This window comes from Acartia tonsa, chromosome 9 (genome assembly GCF_053477335.1).
Source record: "Acartia tonsa isolate MP-2025a chromosome 9, ASM5347733v1, whole genome shotgun sequence".
Lineage (NCBI taxonomy): Eukaryota > Metazoa > Arthropoda > Copepoda > Calanoida > Acartiidae > Acartia > Acartia tonsa.
The window spans coordinates 4,112,065-4,137,801 of NC_137268.1; the positions used below are offsets into that span (position 1 = coordinate 4,112,065).

At 31.4% G+C, this 25,737-nt stretch overlaps 1 protein-coding gene across 1 annotated transcript; it reads right to left on the reverse strand.

Moving 5' to 3' along the window:
* Positions 1–492: 492 nt before the first annotated feature.
* LOC145328414 (uncharacterized) lies at positions 493–23,773 on the reverse strand. The gene is made up of 14 exons (XM_080172053.1): positions 23,717–23,773; positions 20,448–20,488; positions 19,813–19,891; positions 18,808–18,848; positions 17,820–17,890; positions 12,240–12,345; positions 11,573–11,616; positions 10,770–10,863; positions 6,186–6,260; positions 2,609–2,664; positions 2,339–2,387; positions 1,848–1,923; positions 1,167–1,261; positions 493–640 (listed from the first exon to the last, which is right to left on the reverse strand). The coding sequence occupies exons 3-14, from the start codon at positions 19,840–19,842 to the stop codon at positions 493–495; spliced, it is 885 nt and encodes a 294-aa protein (XP_080028179.1). The 5' UTR covers positions 19,843–19,891; positions 20,448–20,488; positions 23,717–23,773.
* Positions 23,774–25,737: the final 1,964 nt, after the last annotated feature.

Here is a 25,737-nt window from a genome sequence, read left to right on the forward strand (position 1 = left end):
TCCTTTACAGGGTAGCTTCTCATAGGTCCCGGGAAGGTTTATAACTATTTTCTTGGGGGGGGGGGGGTGGGACAACCCTAACCCCCCCAAAAAAAATTTTAAATACCCCCCCTCAAAAAAAAAATTTAAAATACCCCCCCTCAAAAAAAAAATTTAAAATACCCCCCATCAAAAAAAAATTTTTTTTTTTTAATTTTCTTTAAAATCTAAAACACGAAAAATTAGTTTGATAAAACCTCTTGGGAAAAGCCCCTAGAGGCTAGAGGTGAAGCCACTAGTTTCAAATATAGTAGACGAATTGTCCCTTGTTTCGACTAAAATTATTGGTCATAATTTTTGGCCACTGATAGTTAATAAAAACAACCAATCAAAATTTGATTAGTGTACCAAAAGTATTTGAGACAACCCAAAAAACTGTGATTATAAAACTTTGGGTACTATTGTAATAAAAAATCCAATGTCCCTTCCCTCTCTACTAAATAATAGTCTAATCTAGGCAATTTTATTCTGAAATAAATCCACTTGATAAAATTTTCCTTTGTTAAATTGAACAGCATCATTTTCAGAGTCCATAAGATAGGAAGCAAAGCCTTCATAGCTCAAAACTTCTCTAGCTCGTAGTCGGGGGTCGGGCTCGAACCTAGAGATACATAAATATACATGAGTTTATTTCTTAAATAGTGTAATTGTTAGTATGTTTAGTAAGATCTCAATAACAAACTATATTAATTGGTTTAAAAGGGGGAGGTAGGCTGTGCTAAAATTCGTAAAGGTGTGATGTTTAAGGCTTAAAAACAGTAGTAGAAGGATAACATTTATGTTAACTTAAAAAATATATCTATAGTTCTTTACGATAAGGAATACACATATTCAGTAAATATTATCTTTCTACTACTGTTTTTAAGCCTTTAAACTCACACCTTTACGTAATTTTAGCACAACCTACCTCCCCTTTTATAAAAAAAAAGAGGTTGATATTAGTCTATGGAACTGAAGGGGTTTAATTTGGATTTGGACACTCTCCATATTTTAGATTACCGGATCCATAATTTTTCCCCTAATTTTAAGTAGCTTTGGATATATTAAATGTTTTCAATAATACAAGAACAAAGAAACTATATTTTTGTCTAGCGGAAATGTTAGAGGTAAAAATGAACAATTTTTACCTGGATAAAAGTTCTACAGCTTGTTCTAAAGAGACATTTTCTCCCTGATATTCTTTCAGAAAGGTCATGAATCCTTCAGCAGGCATCTCCAGGCCCTGTAAACATAAATAGTTAGATAGATAGTTAATTGTTTAGATAGATAGATAAATATGTATAGTTAGATAGATATAAATTTATCTAGAAAGATAAATTTGATTTCAATTTAAAGATAGTTAGATATATATAGTTAGTTAGACAGATAGTTATTTAGATAAATAGTTGGGTATAATTCCTTTCATGACAACGCTCCTTAAGGGGCTATTCTTCGTTTTTTTTCAGAGTAGCTTTTCTCCTCTTTCTAGCCCCTGCGGCCGGGGGGCTCTAAACCTGTGGGCAATCACTTAACCCAATATAACCTAAAATAGCCTATCAAAGCCATTTTACAAATATGACGAATCGCCTCTTAAAGGGCGTTGCCACGTAAGTTCTTTAATTAAGATAGATAGTTTGTTATACAAATTATATTTTTTTCTTCACAAGAAATAATCACGAAAGCTTATATGTTAATCACCAAACCTCTCAGAATGTTTCATAAAATGCAACAAAACAATGTACATATTTGGTGCCTTTAATTAATATAAATTCGAATTTTCTGCAATTGATTTATCACTGATATAGTATCTAAGTTGTTTACATATTTACCTTTGTAATTTTGCCGTCATAATGAATGATACTGCCTTTTGCCAAAGGACTCCAGTAAAACTCTCTTCTGTGACTTCTAAAAAATGTGTTGTGATTGATTTGGAAGATTTTTAAAGTTCTAATCGACGATTTTTTAATGAAAATATGAAAATCCTTATCGTACAATTACAGGATATTTGTCTGTCGGTCTGTTTGTACCGAAGGATCTCACTAACGGCTAAACTGATATGGTTCTACTTTACAGGGTACCTTCTCATAGGTCCTGGGAAGGTTTAAATCTATTTTGGAGGAGATTATCACAATCCTCCCCAAAAAAAATTACTAGCCCAAAAAATATTTTAAATGTATATTTGAAAGGCCGCTAGTACTTGAAGATAGTGTAACTAAAAATAATGTTCAATTTTATTAAACTATCTCTTTTCTAAAAATACCAATAAGTTAACTAACTTACAGTACAAAATTACACAAAGAAAAATATTAATTCTATATACCTCCAAGTAAATTCTTCATAATCAAGCTGTACTGGTTTGGTTAAGCTTTCTAAAATTATAACAAAAAATGATTTGGTTAGGTATGATTAGAAAAAGACAGATAGAGAGAGAGAGAGAGAGAGAGAGAGAGAGAGAGAGAGAGAGAGAGAGAGAGAGAGAGAGAGAGAGAGAGAGAGAGAGAGAGAGAGAGAGAGAGAGAGAGAGAGAGAGAGAGAGAGAGAGAGAGAGAGAGAGAGAGAGAGAGAGGGAGAGAGAATAGAATAAACTTACCTTCTCCTTCTGAACACTGTTCTGTCTCTAATGGATTTGATTCCGAACGACTAAATCTAAAAAAAATGTTTGCTGTTATTTACCAGAAATATGTTCTCCAAGTGTTAAAGTAAAAAAAATAGAAGGGGTAAAGGTTGACTAAATGTATGCCCACGAGGTGGGGACCGACTTTAACATAGCCAAGTCGCTACAGAATAGTAGAAAACTAGCAGACGAAAAAGGTCCCTAACACTGGAACCAGGGAATTTTTTGACGATAATATTATCGTCATATTATTCATTGTATCCGAAAATATAACAATAAATTAGTATCATTTTGATTATAATTTTCAATTCTTGGTTATTACAGTAGCCACCCAACCACTGCATGATAGACTCGAAATAAAGTATTACCAAACTTTACCAATAAACTGTAAACAAATATGATAAATATACAAGCAAAATAACAAGTTAATGTTGAGATTCAATTCCTTCTCGTTCCTTCTTAAGCATAAAATGAATTTGAAAATTTTTAACATAAACTTTAATATCCTTATCAGGATGTTGATTTTATATGTCGTCTTTATGACAGGTGAAGATGTTATGAATATATTTCTTAAATTATGTACATAAAAAAATATTGTACGGTAATATCAAATTAAATTAGAATTAATTTATTATTTTTTGTTTTTTTTGTACCAGAATCATCCCTGCAATGAAAGAAGAAAAAAATTTGTTTTGTTTTACATAGCAGACTAAATGTATTATGATAACATACAACGTCTCTTTGTGAGTTCATATTTATAATATTGATTTTTATAAATGAATTAATAAAAAAATTTTTGTTTGAAATTTGACTAAATGTCATATTGTATAATTTACTTAATTCTTAACAGTCGGGCCCCTTGCCGCATCTTTATCGGTCGGGGGTGAGGTGGTGGTGTTCGACGCCCCCTCCCCTATTATCTGAGCCACTATTAGAGCTAGAGGTCTTAAAATTTCTGTGTATGTCCCCTGTTTGATAATAAATTTCCGACTATAAGTGAGTCAAAGTAAATTTTCGCTTTCTTCATCCTTTTATTTAACAACCTTTGTTTTTAGGTCCTTTTTTACTTAAATATTACTAACGGCTGCCTTTATTTTATTTTTTATTAATATTTTATTTTCTAATGAGAGCTAAAATTGAATTTTCATCAGAGCATATTTAAATAAATTTGTATCTACAAATAACTTTCTTCTTTAATTATAGTTAAGTAGTTAAGTGCTGCTACTCTATAATTACAATCTTCTTTAAAAGGACTGTTAATGTTTATGATAATTCATATTAGATTTCAGCAATGTGAAGCTGCTTTGTTTAGGAGTGAGGGGGTGTTTGAGCTAATACTATTCAGAATCAAATCTTTAGTGGTGAAGCTACTCTATAATTCACTTTTTCTGTGTGTTAGTTAGTCCGTAACACTAAGGGGAAAATGTAATTTTCTTAGGTCTTATTGGAGACAGCTGAAATATTCAGTGAAGATTCTTTTGACATTTATTCTTTACAATGCCTTTTTGTCTGTCTGTTGGTCATGCTTCAAAAGACATATTACATATTCTCTCCTCTAATTTGTATTTGTTAAGAAAACTTAACATCTGCTCTCACTTTGTGCATTTGACCATTACAAGATTTTTTGTGCTTTGCTACTAATGGTTGTTGTCATAAATGTTTTATTTTGACAATGATCAAAGTATAACCCAATAAATTTTAGCATGTTAGTTTGTTTTGAAATTTTTGCAAGGGGGTACTTTCATGAATAAAAATATATCACAAATTCAGTTTGTCAAAAATATTAATAAGAAGAATGTTCATAAAAAATAATACTAAAATTTTTGTTCTGATCCCACAATATAAGTTTCAAGTTAGTGTGAAACTGCATTTTGATACTCCGTGCATCATTTTACCCACAAACCTGTCGCATAACTCTTTTTTTAATTTGAATCCCAAAAAAGCTTGGGTGTCTTTGATTTTTATCCTTATATAACAGTAACATGATGTCTATTTATCTATTTGTCTCAAAGGATCTCACTAACTGCTAGACAGATATGGTTTTTCTTTACATTAAAGCTTTTTATACATTTGTCCTGGCCATGTTTATAACTATTTTGGGAAAGGGTACCTCCACAATATAAAAATTGCTCCTAACAAAAAATAACCCTCTAAAATTTTTGAAAAACTATGATCTTAAGTGTAGTTGCGACTCTCCACCCCCCCCCCCCTCCCTCCCCTTCCTATCCCCAAGTGTCCCTAGAGGATTTAAGGGTACGTAGCCGCTAGTCCTTATATGGAAATAACGGGATGTATGTATATCTGTCTCTAGCAAAGGAACTCGTTATCCGCTGAACAGATGTGGTCCTTGTTTTTTTTTTGTAAAACTTAAATTAAAAAATAGAGGGGATTAAATTCTAGTGCCCATAATGATTGCTGGGGGCGTAGCGTTTTTAGCATGGCAAGCATCGTTTTAGAATTAAAAAGAAAATAAATGTTTCAGTTAATAACAACCCAACAAATAATGTCTATAGTAATTTGATCAGCTGATTGGTTTTAATACTAGATGTTTTTTTAAGTAGCGCAGCTACTCTAAATCTAGGAAATAAATCTAATTTTGCTTAGAATTTACTTTTAGGTGTTTTAAACGTTGTAAATTGAAGATTTTATTTTGATAATTAACATTTTACAACAATACCCTCTATAAACTGTGAGGAAGTTTGATAAAATTACGTTTATTTTGCAAGCTTTTTTGAAAATACTTCATTATTTTTATAATTCTGACAAAATAGAATTTCTGTTTAAGTAAATAACATGGCCACAAAAAGGTTTAAGCAGTTATTGAAATATTTTATTACCATTCTTGCTAATTAAATAGTCGTTAACTATGTTTAATTTGCATTTTTTTAAAAGACAAGAAAAATATTCTACTTAAATGCTACTTTTATGAAGTTATCTTAAACCTTTTCCAAAAGTTTGTTTTATAAAAATATTTTATTTTCCATTGATTTTATTGATTATATAGGTTAAAAATATCAAAAGTATTTTTTAAAGGCTATAGATTAATTTTGATTAATTCCGATTTTTATTTTTTTTAATTTTTTTCAAATCTGAAAGAATATGCCTGTCTTTTTAAAGAATAGATTATATAAAAAAACTAAATCAAACGTATTCAGGCTATCAAAAAGTTAAAAATATTTTTTTTTTACTATTAAATCGCTAATTTTTAAAATCATTAGATTTTAAGCTTATTTTGCATGGAAACACACTTTTTCAGTCATTTCTTCTCAACAATGGATCTTAAATGATTATTACTGAAAACTTTTATGAAAATGTTATTAACCAAAACTCCAAATAAAGGAAATAATTGCCGTTTGCGAAAATGTGTGCAAAAAGTTGCCAATATCTCGTTAGAAGGGACTTAATGGATTTTAATTTTTACTGCTTACGACTTAGTGGACTATAAACTATTAGAAAAGTATCACTTCAAGGTGGAATTTTAAGGGTCAACTTTTTTTCTTTTAAAATTCGCAGTGCAACCCCCCACACCCTCAACATACATTTTTAATTATACCTGGAAACTCTATAGAAGTTAGAGGCAACCGAATGTTGGCTGAATAATGTTTGTAGGTCTTTTCTTAGCTTGTATCTGAAATGATATATCCTTATAATAAAGTAACAGGATGTGTGTTTGTCTGTCTGTGTGCCTGTCTGTTTGTAACCGAAGGATCTCGCTAACCGCTGAACCGAGCGGATTCTCCTTAACAGGGTAGATTTTGATAGGTCCATTAAAGGTTTATAAGTTATAACTATTTTGAGGGAGGGTACCACCACCTTTCCAAGAGAAATAAAAAAAATCGAAAAAAATTAGATACTTGAGAGACTTGAACGAAACATAGAGGTATCGTAGAATTTGAAAGCAAAAAAAAAGAGGTATCGTAGAGACTTGAACAAAAAAAACATATAAAGTGCCACTAGCGGCCTCTAGGGGCGTAACCGCTAGTTTGTATATAAAGTAGTAAGGTTTTGTGTGTCGCTAATATCTAAAAATTAAAATTTTAGGGACCTTCTATCTACATAGGTCTTGATAAGGTTTGTGGCTAGTTCATTGTGTGTCTGTTTAAAAGGATCTTGATTACTGCTGAACTGATATGGTTATCCTTGACAATAAAGCTTATATCTATTCCCATTATTTAAAAAAAAGATGGTTACTCTATTTTCAAATTGTGTTTTCTTTTAAAAGATCTGTCAATAAGTAATGATTAATAGATAATTTGAATAGATTTTTTGAAATACCCATTTTATTTTTCTTTTAATTAGATTATCTATTCCTGTTATCTGGCAACTCCCCTGAGCCTCGAGTGGTATGAAAACAAACTTAGTAAATGATTATTGTCGTTAAAATGTTAAAAAGTGAACTAACCAAACTGGCCTAGTTTTTGGGCATCGGATAATGGCCCACAACGAAAATCTCCCAAATATTGCGATGGGCTTTTACTAATGATATTTTTAAAAGCAGAGCTTTTAATACAATTAAGGCCTGTTCGTACGTACGTTCAAATCGTAGCAACTCTATAATTGTTACCAAATATTCCCTAGGTTCAATTAAAACAAGATGATTTTTATCTTTTCTTGGAAAAAGCGAAGAATCAATCATTAAGTCCTAAAATATAAGTATGTTTTTAAAAGTGTGCCTCATTTTATCAATTTTGCAACTAATTCACATACAATTTTGCTTATAGTCATAAATTTATATTCTACTCATTAAGTTCTGACACTCTACAAGTATTTTACGATTCATTTTTATTCATTGAATACTGTTAATGAAAACTTCTTTCAAACTACTTTTCGATTTTTTCCCTTCTTTTGTATTTTTGTTCAGTTCACTTAACTGTTGAAATATGGATTTTTTTTGTGGCTGTTATCCATGATTTTTGAAGATTTATACCCCCCATTCTAAACTTTAAAAAATCCTTGTTGATAGACAAATAATTTCCTAAGAACTTAAAATGAACTTTTATGACAAATGGTTTTTCTTAATAAAAGACTATAAAAGTAATCATGAGTGGCGCCTTAATTATTCAAATATTTCTAGGAATACCCGCAGCTGCGCATCTAGCATCTAGGGGGGAAAACGGAAGGGGCTATCGTAATAAATACTACAGTAGCCCCCCCAAAACCAGCTGAATTTACGAAATATTTTCCCTGAATTTATTGTTGTCGGTTACAATCTATAGCTTTCCAAAAATGAAAAACTTAATTGGTTTTGAACTTACCGTGATCTTAACGAAAAAACTTTTAAAAAAACCTTACTACTTTGTACTAGCGGCTACGCCCCTAAAGGCCTCTAGTGGCACTTTGAATGTTTTTTTTTTATATAATACGGTACCTATCTATGTTGCTTTCAAGTCTTTACAATGCTTGCGTTTAACTCTCTTTAGGTAAAAAAAAAATATTTTTTTTTGTGATTTCTCATGGGAGGGTGGTGGTACCCTAACCCAAAATAGTTATAAACCTTCCCAGGACATATGAGAAGCTACCCTGTAAAGGAGAACCTGATCGGATCAGCGGTTAGCGAGATCTTTCGGTACAAACATACAAACACACAGACAGACAAACAGACATCCTGTAACTTTAGTATAGACTAGCGGCTACGCCCCTAGAGGCCTCTAGGGGCACTTGAGGAGGAGAGAGTCGAATTTATTAATTCAATTTCTTATTTTAGATTTTAAAAGAAAAAGTTAAAAAAATTTTACGTTTAACGTTTATTTTTCGTTGAACTCTCTTTCTAAAATTGGGAAATTTAAAAAAAAATTAATTTCTCTAGGGAGGGTGGTGGTACCCTCCCCCAAAATTGTTATAAACCTTCCCGGGACATATGAGAATCTACCCTGTTAAGGAGAACCCGATCGGTTCAGCGGTTAGCGAGATCCTTCGGTACAAACATACAAACACACAAACAAACATCCTGTTACTTTATTATAAGGATATTATGACTGAAATAAGGAGAAAAAAGACCTAGCCTACAAATTTAAATAGACATTTTTTAGATATTAATCCTAATCTAAAATATTTTTGTTTTTATTGTATAATAATAAATAAATTATCTAAAATTAATGCAATTTTTGATAGTTCTTTTAAGTTTTCATACCTATGAGAGGTATTTACACAGAGTTATTTTGTCCATCTAGGAAAATGACCCAAAATTTTTATCTACAAACATTAACCATTTTTGGGTAAAAGTGATAAAAATCGAGCCATATTTAACCTAAAGAAGATATCTATCTATCCATATTTAAACTCAAATTTGGGCCAAAATATGTCTAACATTAATTTTTAGTATGGAGCCCAGGAGAGAGAATAAAAATAGAAAAAATTTCAAACATTTTTAAAAATCATATTAGTCGGATTTCTAAAATGTTTAGTATTTTGTTATTTGGTTCGGTCATCCAATTGTCTGAATATAAAATATCGTTACAAAAAATGCTTACTTTTAATTTATTATGATAGTATTGAAAATAATATACTATTAATTCAAATGAGGGAGGGGTTTATTGTGCTGTTTATTACACTAGTCCCTAAAGTTTTATAATTACGTTTTGTTATTCGTTGACTCAAGAACTACGGGGACTTATACTTAATTTTAATTGGTAGGTTCATTAGATTGAGTGTCCAAATATTTCAACCACTAATTGTAATCTACAAAAAGTGTTATTTTTTTAATCATTATATCATTATTAGAGTTTTCTGAATGTATGAATTTCTTTAAAATTATTTGCTGAAAACTTCTTCCTGCTTTACAAAATTTGTGTTTTTATTGATTTAGATGACCATTGAATACCCATTTAAACAGGGCTGGGCAGAATCTCACCTTTTTACTCTTTACAAAGAAATATTTTAGATATAAATTGGAACTTTTAACACATTTTTTTAAAAATACTAGTCCTTATAATAAAGTAACAGGATGTCTGTTTGTGTGTACCAAAGGATCTCGCTAATCACTGAACCGATCGGGTTCATCGGTTAGCGACTTCAACGCAACATAAAGAGGTATTGTAGAGACTTGATCGCAAAATAGTTAGGTATCGTAGAGACTTGAACAAAAAAAATCACAGAAAGTGCCACTAGAGGCCTCTAGGGGCGTAGCCGCTTGTGTATATAGATAGGATGCTAACTTTTAGGTCATTCTTAACGTAAAACAGTAAAACATAAGCTCTAGGCAGATTTTTAAAATATCAAATTTATCGAAAGGACGAACCAAAAAGGCATAAAAAGACTAATAAATCCTCATGAATTTGTGGAGCTATTTACAGTTTACACGTTTTTAAACTTGTTCTAGAAGCTAATAGCTTATAGTTGTTAGCCAAAAATAAAATTATTTTTTTTTTATTAAACAGAAATTGATTAAGGAATTAACTATATTTTTTATAGTTAATTAAAAAAATGAAAGGAATAATAACTTTTCAAAATTAACAATGAAGAATATATCAGAGTTTAAACCTTCCCAGGACCTATATGAAGCTACACTATAAAGGAGAACCATATCAGTTTAGTGGTAAGCAAGATCCTTCGGTACATAAGAACAGAGATCCTGTAACTTGCTTATTGGAGAAAAGCATCGCTCTTATGGAAATTTTAATTCTTGTTTATCTAGAATTTGATATTATTTTGATAAAGTTGTATGAAAGTCTCTAAAAACAATAAAATCAAGTGTCAAATGACCAACACAAATAAATCAATAAATAACAGTTTATTGATATTTCATACCACCCGAAAATGAAAATTTATAATCAGAAAAAAACTGTTGTGTTTCTAACTTTTCCAAGAATAAAAAATTAAAATTTAATACAAAATTTCATGTTTGTTTATAACAATTTGATAGCATATATTGTACTCCACAAGAATCGATGTATTACTACTTGGATGTTGCATCAGATTTTCATGTACTATTCTGATTATCTGAAGTGATACTCCCAGCTGGCTAAGATAACGATACCCCACATCCACCCCCTACCCTCTAATTGATGAATAAACTGACCAATAAACGAGGTCTATGTTAGCAACCTAAATTGACGACATTTTCTCCTATCAATATTTGCCAGAGCAGTAAATATGTACCAACTAAGTAAAAATTTCAATGTAACAAAAATATATTTACCTAAATTCTTGAAAAAGTATCATGAAATCAATAAAGGTCATCTCTTTTCCATGGGTAACTGAGCGGTCAAGCGGACAGCCGGGCAGGAATGAACCTGCAGAGAAAAAGATAAGTAGAATTGTATTCAGAAAAACAAAAAATTCCTGTTAGAAATATGACAACTATAAGAATAAAAATTTCATAGAATAGATAGATAGACAATATGAATTTATCCTTAATGTTCTATGTAAAACAAGTTGCTTCGTCCCTAGCATCTCTAGGAGGGCAGAGAAGGTAAGAAAATAAACCAAAACCAACCCATGACATTTATAAAGCTTTGTTGAATAGTGCAACCTATTTGGACCTACAATTTTAGAGATCATAGGCTTCAGACAAAATCCTTGCTACTTTATATAATAACTAGCAGCTTCGCCCAAACAAAAAAAAGGACCCCGGATATCTCCTCCAAAAAAAAAATGGGTTTTTTGTTTTTGTTTTTTTTGGGGGGGGGTTAGGGGTGTCCCACCCCCCCAAGAAAATAGCCTAAAACCACCACAGGACCAGTAGGTATATTCCCTGAAGAGTAGAATCCGATTGGTTCAGTGGTTACCGAGATCTTAAGGGACAGACGGACGGACGGACAGATAGACAGACAGCCATCATTCTACTTTGTATTATAGATATAGTTATTCAATATTCTAAAATTAGGGAAACAAAAAAGGTAAATATCGTATCTTTACTAAAAAAAGGCGAAATCAATTGTATACAGTATATAGATAGACAGGCAAATATAAGGATATTTATTCATTTAGAAAGATTTATACCTGTAGGAGCAGCAGTTGGATCTTCTTGGATAACATCAACTCTACTAAACAAAAAGTAATTAAAATCTTCTTGTTTGAAAATTACCAAGTGGCAGGGTGTCTGTCTATCTTTCCGTTTAAATCACTTTAAATCATTGTATAAAAGTAACATGGTCTGTGTCTGTCTGTGTAAATTTCGGTCCCGAAGGATCTCTCTAACCGCTGAACCAATATAGTTCTCATTTACAGTGAAGCTTCGCATAAGTATTGGGATGTTTTATACTTATAGTGTTGGGGGGGTATTACCACCCTTCCAAAAAATCCCCCTAGAATAAAATGATCAACCCTAAAAAAAAATAATTTTTTTTTATATTTATGAAAACTAAAATCGAAAGAAGGGTGTCGATCTCCCCCCCCCCCCTGAGTCTAGAGGCCTCTAGGGGCTTATGTATGGGATGTGTTTCAAATATTTTTTAGCTAATCTAGAATCAATAAGTAGATCGTAACAGTTATAATTATAGTTCATTTTCATCATCGTTTGCTTGAAAACTAATTTAAATCTTTATTGATTAATGAAAACTCGCAGTATCCTAACCAAAAGAAAGGTAATTTTGTTTATTTTCAAAGAGGGAAGTACATCAATTTATCGGCCATTGTCCTATCCCTTGTCACTTATTTTATGTAATACCTGTTTAGTAAAGATCCTAGGCCGATATTGACCGGGCCAGCTATAGATTTTCTATGCAGCTGGGGAGAGCCGGCTGGGCTGGCGGTCTCGGTCAGCTCATGGATACCTAGATAAGATAGAGAGATAGAAAGATTTCTTGGCTGGTCGTTTCTTAATAGAGAATTATTTAACCCTTAACGGTCGGGGGGGGGGGGGCGTTGAACGCCCCCCCCCTCCGGTTTTTTCTATCTCATTTTCTGTGTGTGAAAGATAAAGAGCCCAAACTGCGTGACTTTTTAAGCATGGCTATGACACATAACTGAGAGTTGAAATTTTTGAATATCTCAATCCTGGCGGGCACAGGATGCCAGCAAACCTGGCAAGGTCATCCAAGTAAAGAGCAAAAATATTTTTTGACTAAAACAAAGCATTTTATCATACCAAAATACTAAAATATCCTCTAGTAGTACATCCTGATATAAAATACAGGTGTCCAAGTCACTTTCAGGTTCCAGGTATGATCCTGCAGGCCCTGATCCTCCAGGTCTCCAGAAATCTTTGAAAGGCTCCTGTGGCCGCAATTTTTGACTTAGAGACATCAAATTTTAAACTTAAGCTTTTCTTACAGGTCTACATAACGTATTAAAATTTCATAAAGATCCGCCGCCATTTTTCCGCCGACCGCGGCGGCTGGCAGCTGCCAACTACAGCTGCGGCCGCTGAAATTTATTTTTTATATTTCTAATGTAAAATTTATATAAAGAAAAACATTTTCTGGAAAAAAATTGTTCTTCTAGCTTCAAAAATAAGAAAATTACAGCCGTTTGAAATTTTTATGTAAAAAAAGACCTAAAAACAAAGGTTGTTAAAATAAAAGGGTGAAAGAAGTGAAAATTGACTTAGACTTATAAAAGGTCGGAAATTCATTATCAATTAGGGGACCAGCACAAAAAAATTTGCATTCTAGCTTCAATAGGAGCTGAGATAATAGGGGGGGGGGGGCGTTGAACGCCACCCCCCCCCCCCCCGACCGATAATGGTGCGGCAAGGGGCCCGACTGTAAAGGGTTAATATATAGAATTATAGATAATATAATGATAAATAGATACCTAGATAATAGATAGATAAATCATAGATTAAATAAATAGATTTACAATGTCGAATGATAGGTAGATAGACCAATAATAGTTATTTCTCGTATCGTATTATAAACGGCTTTCCGCGGATATAGAATGTACAATTATAAGATTAAAACTAGTTTTTTTAGCCCCGAGGTGCCGGAGGCACCGGCTAAAAAAACTGGTTTTAATCTTATGATTGTACATTTCTATATTCGTAGAAAACTGGATATAATACGATGCTAGACATAGTTTTTTCGTATGGATGAGAACCGGTTCCTATCCACCGGATTCGAATGAATACGAGAAATAGATTTACATATCAAATTAAAATATTAATGGATAGATTAATAGAAAAGAGATTTATTGATTGCTTGTTTTAAAGAATATATTGTTTTAAAGAAAATATTATTATATATCTGTCTGTTTGACTGTCCGTCCCTTAAGATCTCGGTAACCACTGAACCGATTGGATTCTACTCTTCAGGGAATATACCTACTGGTCCTGTAGTGGTGTTAGGATATTTTCTTTGGGGGTGGGACACCCACTTCCTCCACAAAAACCCAAAATCCCCCCCTCCCCATTTAAAAAAAATGTATTAGTGTTTGCATTGGTTGTATTTCCAATTTTTTTCAAATCAATTCTTGGGGCAAAGCCTCTTGAGTCTAGGGGCGAATCCGCTAGTAGATAGATAACGTAAATATGAATTTGGAATGAAAACAAAATTTGCATTTTCTAGCATTGGAAACTATGATTTGAATTCGGTTCGTCTTTCAAACCTGATTTCAACTTTTTTTCAAATTGTTACAAATTGAAGTATCGCGCTGAAACTGCATAAAAATATGTAAAAAATATTTTGTGGTGTTCTTGCATATTCGCAAAAATATTTTTATTATTTTATTGGAAAGTAATGCGCTTGTAATGAGCTCGAAAATTACAATTATCAATTTAAAGTAAACTTTAAAAAAATTGTTAAAGGATAAATTATGATTTATCAAAATAATGTAACAAAGATGTACTGAATGATATTGCTAACCGCTGAACCGATCGGGCTCTCCTTTACAGGGTAGCTTTATAACTATTTTGGGGGAGGATACCACCAACCTTGCAAAATAAGGAACCACTTTAAAAAAAATACCCCCCCCCCCTAAAAAAGAAATCATTTTTTCAAAACTAAAGTTACAAAACTTGGGGGGGGGGGGGGGGGGTGACCACCCGCCAAAAAAATAGGGAAAATACAGTATGATGGAGTTAATAATACATAAATTACAAAAGTAGCTGCGCTATTTAACCAGCAAATTTGGTAGAAATATAAAAACATCGTATATGTGCATAAATTTTAGATACACATAGACAAAGACAGACATACGGACAGACACGCACTTACAGACAAACAGACAGATGCACATACAAACACACAGACAGACAAAAGTAGGAAAGAAAGATTGCAATGTGAAATGGAAATAAAAATTTAGGAATGAGTAGCTTAAAGCAAAATTGTGCCAAGGGTGTTTATCATTCCGGATACTAATAAATTGGCTTAAAGGTCTTTCCGGATGAGGCTTATATATGTGGATGCTGATGTGGCTTTTTTCCAATAGAATAATGCATTTGGAGCGACGCCACTGGCCCTTATCGTATACTAAATAAAGCTTGGTCCTTTTAAATGTGTATAAAATAAGCATAGTGAAAATACATAATTTAAGAGTGGTTTCTTAAAATGAAGTAAAAATTACAGAAGATTAAATTAAATCAATTAATAGTTATTTCTCGCATCGTATTATAAACGGCTTTCCGCAGATATAGAATGTACAATTATAAGATTAAAACCAGTTTTTTTTAGCCCCAAGGTGTCGAAGGCACCGTCTAAAAAAACTGGTTTTAATCTTATGATTGTACATTTTTAATTCATAGAAAGCTGGATATAATTCGGTGCTAGACATAGTTTTTTCGTATGGATGAGAACCGGTCCCTATCCACCGGATTCGAATGAATACGAGAAATTAAATTAAATCAATAGACTTTAGGGTTTCATTATTAAGTTTTATTATTAAAAGTTAATTTTCAGTTAACATGCATGTGTTTGCAATGGCTTGAATAATCCGAAAATGGTCAAAAAAGCCCAAGCATACAGACGAAGCTGCACTAAAATATCAGGGAGTTAGACAATTGTTCTTAAAAGAAAATAGTACAATTTGATAAACAAAAATTAAATACAGGGGTATATATGACAACAAATCTATAGTATAGATGCATATACAGACAACTACCTTCCTTAATTTTTCAAAGACCTCTTTCATCTGCTTCTAAATTATTATCTTGTACTTGGCTGTGTTAATATAAGCGACACCATTGGTTGATTTTCAATGATCCAATAGAAAGGTTGCACAAGGCGGTTGCGATGGGAAGATACAGTCATTTAAACCTTTCTCCCTCTAATGTTTTACTCTAATTATATGACTGCAATTAAGGAAATATTTCGAGACATCTAAATCTAGAAGACATTTAGAAAATAACTCAACTCCAATTATATTACTGATTTGTGTCACAACTATTCTGTCTTTAATTTCTAATCGTTTCTTAATTTACAATAAAGGAGTAGGTAGGTTGTGCTAAAATTCCGTAAAGGTGAGAGTTTTAAGGCTTAAATACAGTAGTAGAACGATAAAATTTATGTTATTATTTTGTCTAAAATTCTTTTCAATAAGAAATACACATATTTGGTGAATATTATCGTTCTACTACTGTTTTTAAGCCTTAAAACTCGCACCTTTACGGAATTTTAGCGCAACCTACCTCCCCCTTTATACCACCCCAACCCCACACAACTTTTTTCTCCTTGATAGCCAATTTTTTTGAACAATCGTTTTTAGAATACATGTTTCTCTGCAGCTGTCCAGATGAAAATTGTTGGTTTTCCTTGAAATTTGTAAATTAGCCCCGAGGTATTAGGTTCTGGACCTCACACAAGTTTTAAACAACAAGAATAATATTCACTTTTGGAGCGGAGCCAAACAGCTGTAATAAAATGAGAAATACTAATTCTACATAACATTTTTGTCTCATAAACCAAAGGGATCAGACAATGGTCGTCAAATCGATGTACATCCCCAATAATGACACATAACCTTTCTGTAGATTACAATTAGTGACTGAAACGATATGACTTAATGAACCAACAAATAATAATTCAATAAAAGTTCCTTAAGTTGTTAAGGCAAAACGTTATAAAAAAAAGTTTGGCGACTGGTGTAATAAACAGTCCTAAGTCCCATAGCTTCTGCATAGACCTTCTAAATCAAAGAATTAATGCTAAATGAATGTTATTTATATTTTAACTTTCAAATGCCTCGACATTGCTGGAAGTAATTGCCCTTAAAGTTAAAGAAATACAACATTATATATAGAGCAGCTACGCTTATAACATACAAATACACAAAGTTAAAACACACACAAGCACATAAATATCACCTTTCATATCTCAGTTTTTATTACATTCCTTCTCTATAATAATTACAAATCTACTTTTTTAGGGCCTGTGGTCAATGATTAAAGGATTATAATCGTTATGTTATTACTTGGATGTTGCACAAGTTGTCCATGTGGATATTATGACAGGGGAAAAACTGTCGTCAATTTAGCTTGCTAAAATGAAACTCATTTATTGTCAGTTAGTTCATCCAGTAGGAGGGGAGTGGAAAGGGAGTCGTGATTTTAGCCCGCTCCATGTTTCAATTTATTAGAGAACATTAAACTCTTGTGTTAGATCATATATCCATCGGCGCAGCAATTATATTGTACATATAATTAAAATAATCTAAAAAGTTATAAAAAAAGCGTAGACGATAGCTTGATACATAAGTAAAACTGTGCGAGGGCGATTAATGATAAAGTCATAATGTGCTTGGACGTGGAGCTTGAGCTGGCCCTTGTGGACTATACAAAGATGTCTTAACCTACCCCATGACGTGACGATTTCAAAACACAAGAAACTATGGCTAATAAATTAGATTTAATAATACTTAATTAATTAATTTACTCATGAATAGATTAATTGATAAATATATAGGTATACATACAGATAATTGGATGAAATATATATGGACAGATAAATAATAAATTACATGTGGATGAAAAGATAGATAAATAGATGAAAGAAAGGATAGATAGATTGTTGATACTTGTATAACTTTAATTGATTCATCAAATAACTATTAAATAGATAGAAACACCAAATATATAAAGACAAATATAGTATTGAATAGATAAAAAGCAGTCCTCTGCAGCTACGAGTCAGCCGCGACTAAGCCTCAAATTTAACCCGTTTGGATGCTTTTCCAATTGTTTTAAAGAGAGGAATTGCCATATTCGTTAGACTTCCAGCTGATTAAAAAAATTATAATAGGTCGATCTGATTAAGGCTTACAGGAGGCTGACGCGCAGCTGTCGAGCTCCGATAGAAAGTAATAGATTTACAATTACCTCTGTCTTTAATAGAATGAATATTTCCATAAGATTTCTTTTTCACGTGTGAGATTCGCCTTATCTTACTCTCCTACAGTTTTAAAAAAATCATTTTCAACATTTTTATTAGAACTTAGATTGAGAAATAAAATAAACAAAGATGACAACATTCATAAAAGCGAAGCACTGAAATGGAAGAAAAAACGAATATTAACACTAGTAGAGTGTCAGAACTAAATATTGATAGATAAGCTTATATATACAAAATTGTAAGTAAATTTGTTGCAAAACTGATTAAATACATGATACTGTTTACGGACATTCTGACGTTTTTAGGACTTTATAATATAGATGCTTTGCTATCCACATTGTACCTTGTTGTAATAGGAATCAGTATTGAAAGAATCAAATGAATAGGATAATTTTAACATACAAAAATTTGTTATCAAAAAAGTAAAAAATCAGCTTGGTTTAAAATAACATGCGGACTTTCTGGTAGCAATTATAGAGTTGCTTCGCTTTCTAAGTCGTACCTAATTGTTATAGGAATCAGCATAAAAAGTTTGAATTTGATAGGACAATTCAAACCTGTTTAAATTAACAAAAAGGCTAACTGTAACGGACGGACGGACCTACCCTAATTATAGGAAAACTTATTAATATTCTTTATAAAAAATAACTATGATAGCATTTTATACATGGATATCTAATATTATTACTGGGTATTTTTAATATAAATAAAATAGAGAAAATTTATATTAGATTTGTTTTATGTTAATAAATTAATTTTGAAATATTTGAATTTTTGTTTTCCTTAAATTGTAATATTAAAATACTTAAAATTAAAACAAGTACCTATACAAAATATACTCTGTAAATTTTAAAACTGAAGTGGTTTTATTTAATTTTGCTTTAAATAGACTTTCCATGAAAATAATGTGTATGCAAAATTGACTTCAAAATAATATCATGGAAAAAAGTTGTTTAAAAATGATCAAAATGTTTTTCCTTGTCTTTTAGAATGCTCCAATTTCTTCCGCCGAAAACCTAGACAAAAAATACATGAAAATACTACTTTTAATTAGTTTTCTCGTATTCATTCGAATCCGGTGGATAGGAACCGGTTCTCATCCATACGAAAAAACTATGTCTAGCATCGTATTATATCCAGTTTTCTACGAATATAGAAATGTACAATCATAAGATTAAAACCAGTTTTTTTAGCCGGTGCCTCCGGCACCTCGGGGCTAAAAAAACTAGTTTTAATCTTATAATTGTACATTCTATATCCGCGGAAAGCCGTTTATAATACGATACGAGAAATAACTATTCTCGTATTCATTCGAATCCGGTGGATAGAAACCAGTTCTCATCCATACGAAAAAAACTATGTCTAGCATCGTATTATATCTAGCTTTCTACGAATATAAAAATGTACAATCATAAGATTAAAACCAGTTTTTTAGCCCGCGCCTTCGGCACCTCGGGGCTAAAAAAAACTGGTTTTAATCTTATAATTGTACATTCTATATCCGCAGAAAGCTGTTTATAATACGATGCGAGAAATAAATATTATTGTTTTATCCTTATCTAAAACTAACATGATGTTTGTCTGTGTATATTAAAGGATCATGCTAACCGATAGGGTTCTCTTTAACAATCAAGCTTTTTATAGGTCCAGGAAAGGTTTTTACCTATTATAGCTAAGAGTACAACCAACATCCCAATAGAAATATTAACTAGAAAGCAATGAACACCCCCAAAAATAACTTTTAGGTTACACTTTCCAGGAAAGTTGTAGCTGGACAAAGTGTCTCAAAAATCAGTCGTGTGACGTCTTAAACATGAGGGAGATGAGAGGCGAAGTAGAAAAGAAAAACCCTAAAAAAGAAATGGATAATTCCGTATTTTTATGACGTCACAAGGCTGTTTTTGAAACACTTTGTCCAACTACATTGTCCACAAAATAAAAATCGCCAAAAAATACATAAAATAAATGACAAATAAATACCTTTATAGCGTCAACTCCTAAGGGTCCCATACATAGTTCGTCTTGGTAGTATAGATACAGAAATTGCTCTTTTAACCATCTACAATAACATAATATAAACATTAAATAATGCATTAGTAAGGATAACAACATCCATAAGTAGTGAGAATCAAAAAAATCATAGAAGGACAAACGTACACATAAAAGATGTTCAGTTGGCCTAAAGAAGAAAAAGAATATATGCTGTAATTCCTTAAAATCACAAAACCTTAAACAAAACTATGTCTTTCAAAGCATTACCAACAAACCGACGGACCAGGTACTTATATACTTTAGATGTTCATATGGATAGGGAATATTTAACAAAAAATTCAGCTGTCTACCTTATGTAACAACCGAGAAATAAATATTGCTCATAGCATTACGGAATGATTGACTGACGGAATTATTCAGTAAATAATATTGTAGCTTGACTATTAACAAGGGTAATTATGTAAAGTGTTTGTAAATCTAAAATTTTAGAGTTTTAGAATTTTGGGAAAAATTTCATATTCTTTTTCAGTTTAAGAGTCTAATGTGCAAAGAAAAACATAAAAAAGGAATTTACAATTTTCTCAAGTATCAATAATTAAAATACAAAAAAAAAAAATAATTACCTTAATTTTAAGCAGCCTCGTTCTAACTCTTTAATCAACTCCTAAAATTAAAATTATGGTTAAAGTTTAGAAGAGTAAAAAAATCATAAAATTACTGCAATTGAAAAATGAATTTAATCAAAGTTTAATTTGCCATAAAAGAGTATTTACTTACATTTTTTTATTATCCCCCTTCAAATTTAGTAATGTTTTTCATGTTAAACATATTAAGTTCATTCAATCTTTAAAGATAAGGGGTAGTGGACTATTTAATATACTGGCCCCTAAAGTTATAAACACGTTATCTTATTTGTTGGTTTTAAAACTTTGGACTATTGTTGAATCTTGACTGTTTTATAAACTAGCAGTGTCCAAACTTTGACAAAAATAATTTTGATGTACTGAAGGGGTATTATTGTCCATTATAATTGGGGTTGTATATCAATGCATCGTCCATTGTCTTATCCCTTAAGATATTTAATCCCATTAGACGTCTTTCTGAAACACAACTAACAAAATCTTGTTTAAATTTTTATTCAAAACCGAATTGCAGTTTTATCAAAGAATCGCCATAGGTTAAACTAGTGCATTTAATAATGACATTTTGTATGTAATTTGAATAATAATTTCTATCCATTTCATTATCTATTTATTCTATCTTTCTATCTGTTATCCTTCTATCTCTTTATTAATCTATGTTTTTAGCAATTTAAAGATTTATTAAGTTTAGACTTTATACAATCAATACAGTTTAGAATCTACTCTACAGTATCTACACAGTCTAGGAACAGTATATGTACAATACAGTTCTAATAAACTATACAGTATCTACACAATCTATCTACAGTATCTACATAGTCTATACTATACAGTATCTACACAGTCTAGACTCTACAGTATATACAAAGTCTATACTGTAAGTATCTACACAGTCTAGACTCTCTACAGTATCTACACAGTGTAGACTCTACAGTATCTACACAGTCTACACTCTTCAGTATCTACACAGTCCAGTCACTAGAGTATCTACACAGTCTTGACTCTACAGTATCTACACAGTCTAGACTCTACAGTATATTCACAGTGTAGACTCTACAGTATCTACACAGATTAAATAATTGGAAGCGTGTTATTGCCGTACTACTTATCAAATTAACTGTTTAAGTTGCTCTAAAATTTTTGAAATATGTTGCTTGATTATAATTAGCTAAGATATATTGCTTTTGAAATCCCAATTTCTTTCCCATTACTCCAAGCCTCATATTGAAGTGTTTATAAAATGATTCAAATTTTCATAAATCTTTTTTGAAATTTTTTCAAAATTACTTTTTGGTGATAACAGTTTAAGTATTGTGGGTTATAAAACTTTTTGCCAAAAATAAATGATCTTAATATAAACATACACTAATCATATGACAATTTTCCGTCGACAAAATTGCTATAAATTATAGTTTAATTGTTTAAACACTGCGATGCTAATGCATCAAATTTTCTAATTGATGAAAATCTTGAAAAAAAATGTTTCATGACATATTGCATCAAGATTAGACCACAGATTGACCACTTGGAGAGACGGTAAAAGAAAGAAAAAGAAAGATAGTGGGGGAGAGAAAGAAAGAAATATTGCAGAGAAAATAATAAAAGAACGACCAAAATGGGGGGAAGGGGAAGAGGAAGTGGATAAAATTAACAAGGACGACAATATCCACCAGTTAAAAGTTGAAAAAGTAAAACCTGTTCACAATCTACGAGGTGGGAGAAACATTGGACTGGAAAATATACTGAGTTTTATGAAGATGTTCACTCATTGTTTTCAAAGAAAAATGCGTTTATCAATTTATCATCAATTGACTTATCCCTTAAAATCTCTTATAATTAAACTTAAACTTTAAAAAAAAATTACACTGCCAAAATGCCTTTGATTGCACGACTTTTTGTGCCATTAAGCAGCCTCATAGAGCCTAATTTTATGTGGACGTCCAAGCTTTTTTTTTATTTTGAGTGGGGTAATCTAATGTAATTTTTTTAGATTTTGTAGTGGGTAAAATGGGGAGTTTTAAAGGGTTTTAAACACACCTTTACACTCACCCTTCGACTTCTATGCTTTTTTACTTTTTTATTTAAAGAGTTGCTACGCTCTTTCTAATGATTATTAGCATAATTAGTTATCAAACCCTATGCCAAAATCAATAGTATATGTGCATTTCATAAATCTGCACATATACCATAGAAATGGATATAAATTCTAGAAAAATTAAGATGAAAATTAATTAGGATCTTGCAATAGTCACTACTAAAATTAATGTATATATGGATATAAATTCTTGTTCTAATATTTCAGGGTAGCTTTATACTGGTCTTATTTCCAACTTTTTTAGAGGGGTAATTGTAAACTTTTTGAGTTTTAAAAGAAAATGTCTTATTCAGTAATTTACGTACAATGTCTGTAAAAAAAAATAAATCTTAAATATTGCTGCGCTACCCATTAATATCTTTCTTCCTTTTCATATGCACATGGAGACATGATTAAAGTTCTCATATGCACTTATTTGCATTGAGAACTAGAGGGTCAGTGTTATTTATTCACAAGCAACATGCGGTGGTTGGTTAGACAGTAATTCATGCACTGATATACTGATTATTTTTATTAATAAGAGAAGAAAATATACCAATCTTATTACTGTCTATCAATCTATATATTAATTTTATTGGTCTTATCTATCTATCTACTAATCTTATCTATCTATCAATCAATCTATCAATCTATCAATCTATCAATCTATCAATCTATCAATCTATCAAATTATCAATCTATCAATCTATCAATCTATCAATCTATCAATCTATCAATCTATCAATCTATCAATCTATCAATCTATCAATCTATCAATCTATCAATCTATCAATCTATCAATCTATCAACATATTAATCTATCAATCTATCAATCTATCAATCTATCAATCTATCAATCTATCAATCTATCAATCTATCAATCTATCAATCTATCAATCTATCAATCTATCAATCTATCAATCTATCAATCTATCAATCTATCAATATATCAATCTATCAATCTATCAATCTATCAATCTATTAATCGATCAATCTATCAATTTATCAATCTATCAATCTGTCAATCTATCAATCTACCAATCTATCAATCTATCAATCTATCAATCTATCAATCTATCAATCTATCAATCTATTAATCAATCAATCAATCTGTCAATCAATCTATCAATCTTCCATATATCCATATATCTATCAATCTATCTATCTATCTATCTACCTGAAGTAAAGATACCCAGATGGCACCAACACGCGTAGGACACAGAAATGTTAAACATCTATTTCAGAAAAGTTTTATCATTAAATGGATAGCCCTTGCCTTTGGCACATCGGGGGTAAAAAAGCTGGTTTTAATCTTATTTACATTTATATCCGCGGAAAGCGGTTTATAATACGATGAAAGAAATAACTATTCTCTTTCTCTCTTTTTCAATCTTTTTATTACAATATGTATTATATTTTTCTCTCTCTTTTTTTATCTATCTCTTTTTTTTTCTATATCATCTGTCTTTATGTCTGTTTTGTCTACCTCTCTGTACATTATATATATACTTGCGGCTTCGCTCCTAGCCTCTAGGGGCTTTGTCCCAAGAGGTAATTTAAAAAATAAAATTAAGTATTTCTGGTGCGGCCATTTTATGTGAAGTAGTTTCCCCAGAAAACATTTTTTTGTGGGGGGGGGGGGGGGATTTTCATTTTTGGGGGGGTTGGAGGTGTCCCATCCCCCAAGAAAATAGTTTAAAACAACCACAGGACCAGTAGGTATATATCCTGAAGAGTAGAATTCGATCGGTTCAGTGGTTACCGAGATCTTAAGGAACAGACGGACAGACAGACATCATTCTACTTTGTATTATAGATAAACATAATGATATAACTTTCCTATTATTTGAAATAGTAGTTCCATACACAATATTGATACCAACACAGTCTTTGTCAAAACAAGCAACTATGCTTTCCCTGCAGCCATTTTAGAAATAATTTCAATCATATTGGCCATTATCAATAGCTAAAAATTCAATACACATTCTTATATGCTTTTTAGAATATACGTGGATATATTTACAGCGAAAATTTATCGTCAATTTAGGTTGCTAAAATGGACCTCATTTATTGGTCATAAATATAGAATAAACCTGAATAAATTGTCAGGGAAAATTTGTTGTCAATTTAGGTTGCTAACATGGACCTCATTTATGAGTTAGTTCGTCAGGGTAAGGGATGAGGTAAATGGGATAGCGGAGGAATGTTTTAGCCAGCTGTGAGTAACACTTTATTAGAGTACAATTATATCGTCGGATCTTATTTATTGGTCAGTAGGTGGGAGGGGATGAGGTAAGGAGGGTAGATGGGGGTATTGTTTTTTTAGCCAGCTGCGAGTAACACTTTACTAGAGTAAATGATAATCTGGTGTAAGATCCAAGTAATAATAAATCCATTTATAAAAGATAAAATGTTTTAGATAAAAAAATCAGTATAAGGACTTTATATTGAAATTTATTGCATAAAAAATAAAGAAATACGACTCTTGTTAAATTTTACTTTTCCTATTAAATTTTAAACTTTATTTTATTAATTTTTTTCTCAATTATTTTATGCACTTTTTTGTAGTTTGCGCTATATTTCTATAATTCGTTGATCTTTCTTATTTTATCAAAATTAGGCTTCAGAAGATAAATATTTTGTTTGAAATAAAAAGATATTGGTTATAGTCGTTTTGGTGGTTTCTTCGTATTTTTATAGTAGCTTTTTTCCTATTTTTAGCCACTGCGGGGGGCTCTAATCCTGCGGGGCCAATTGCCTAACCTTTGGGGCAATCACATAACCCAATATAACCTAACCTAACCTAAAAGCCATTTTGAAAATACGACGAATCGCACCTTAAGGGGCGTTGCCACGAGAGGAACTATACCCAAAATATTAAGTCAGAGAGAATGAAACTGTAAAATTTATATATAAAAAACATTCTGCCATTGGCAAGCTTAGTTTTCTTAGGGGTAAAATTGGATGTGGATTTGACACGTAACTTTCTAAAACTTTTCCCTGTATCTCTGCTTAAAGTAATAAGAAGTACATTTATTAGTATAAGTATTACTTTTATATCCGCTGTAATATATTAGTAACCTTAATTATGTTTGTAAAATGTAACATAAAAACTTGAACGAGAATTTGACAAAATAAATGACACCAGTAATTCTGTTACAAATTTGCTTTATATGCTAATAAATGGTCACTAATTAG

Excerpts from the sequence above, each read along its gene's own strand:
- LOC145328414 (XM_080172053.1), bottom strand. The coding sequence starts at position 19,842 with ATGGGACCCTTAGGAGTTGACGCTATAAAG. Across the intron at positions 6,261-10,769 it reads ATACTTTTTCAAGAATTTAG|ATACAAGCTAAGAAAAGACC; the intron begins GTAAATATATTT and ends ATATCATTTCAG. Across the intron at positions 2,388-2,608 it reads ACAGTGTTCAGAAGGAGAAG|AAAGCTTAACCAAACCAGTA; the intron begins GTAAGTTTATTC and ends TTATAATTTTAG.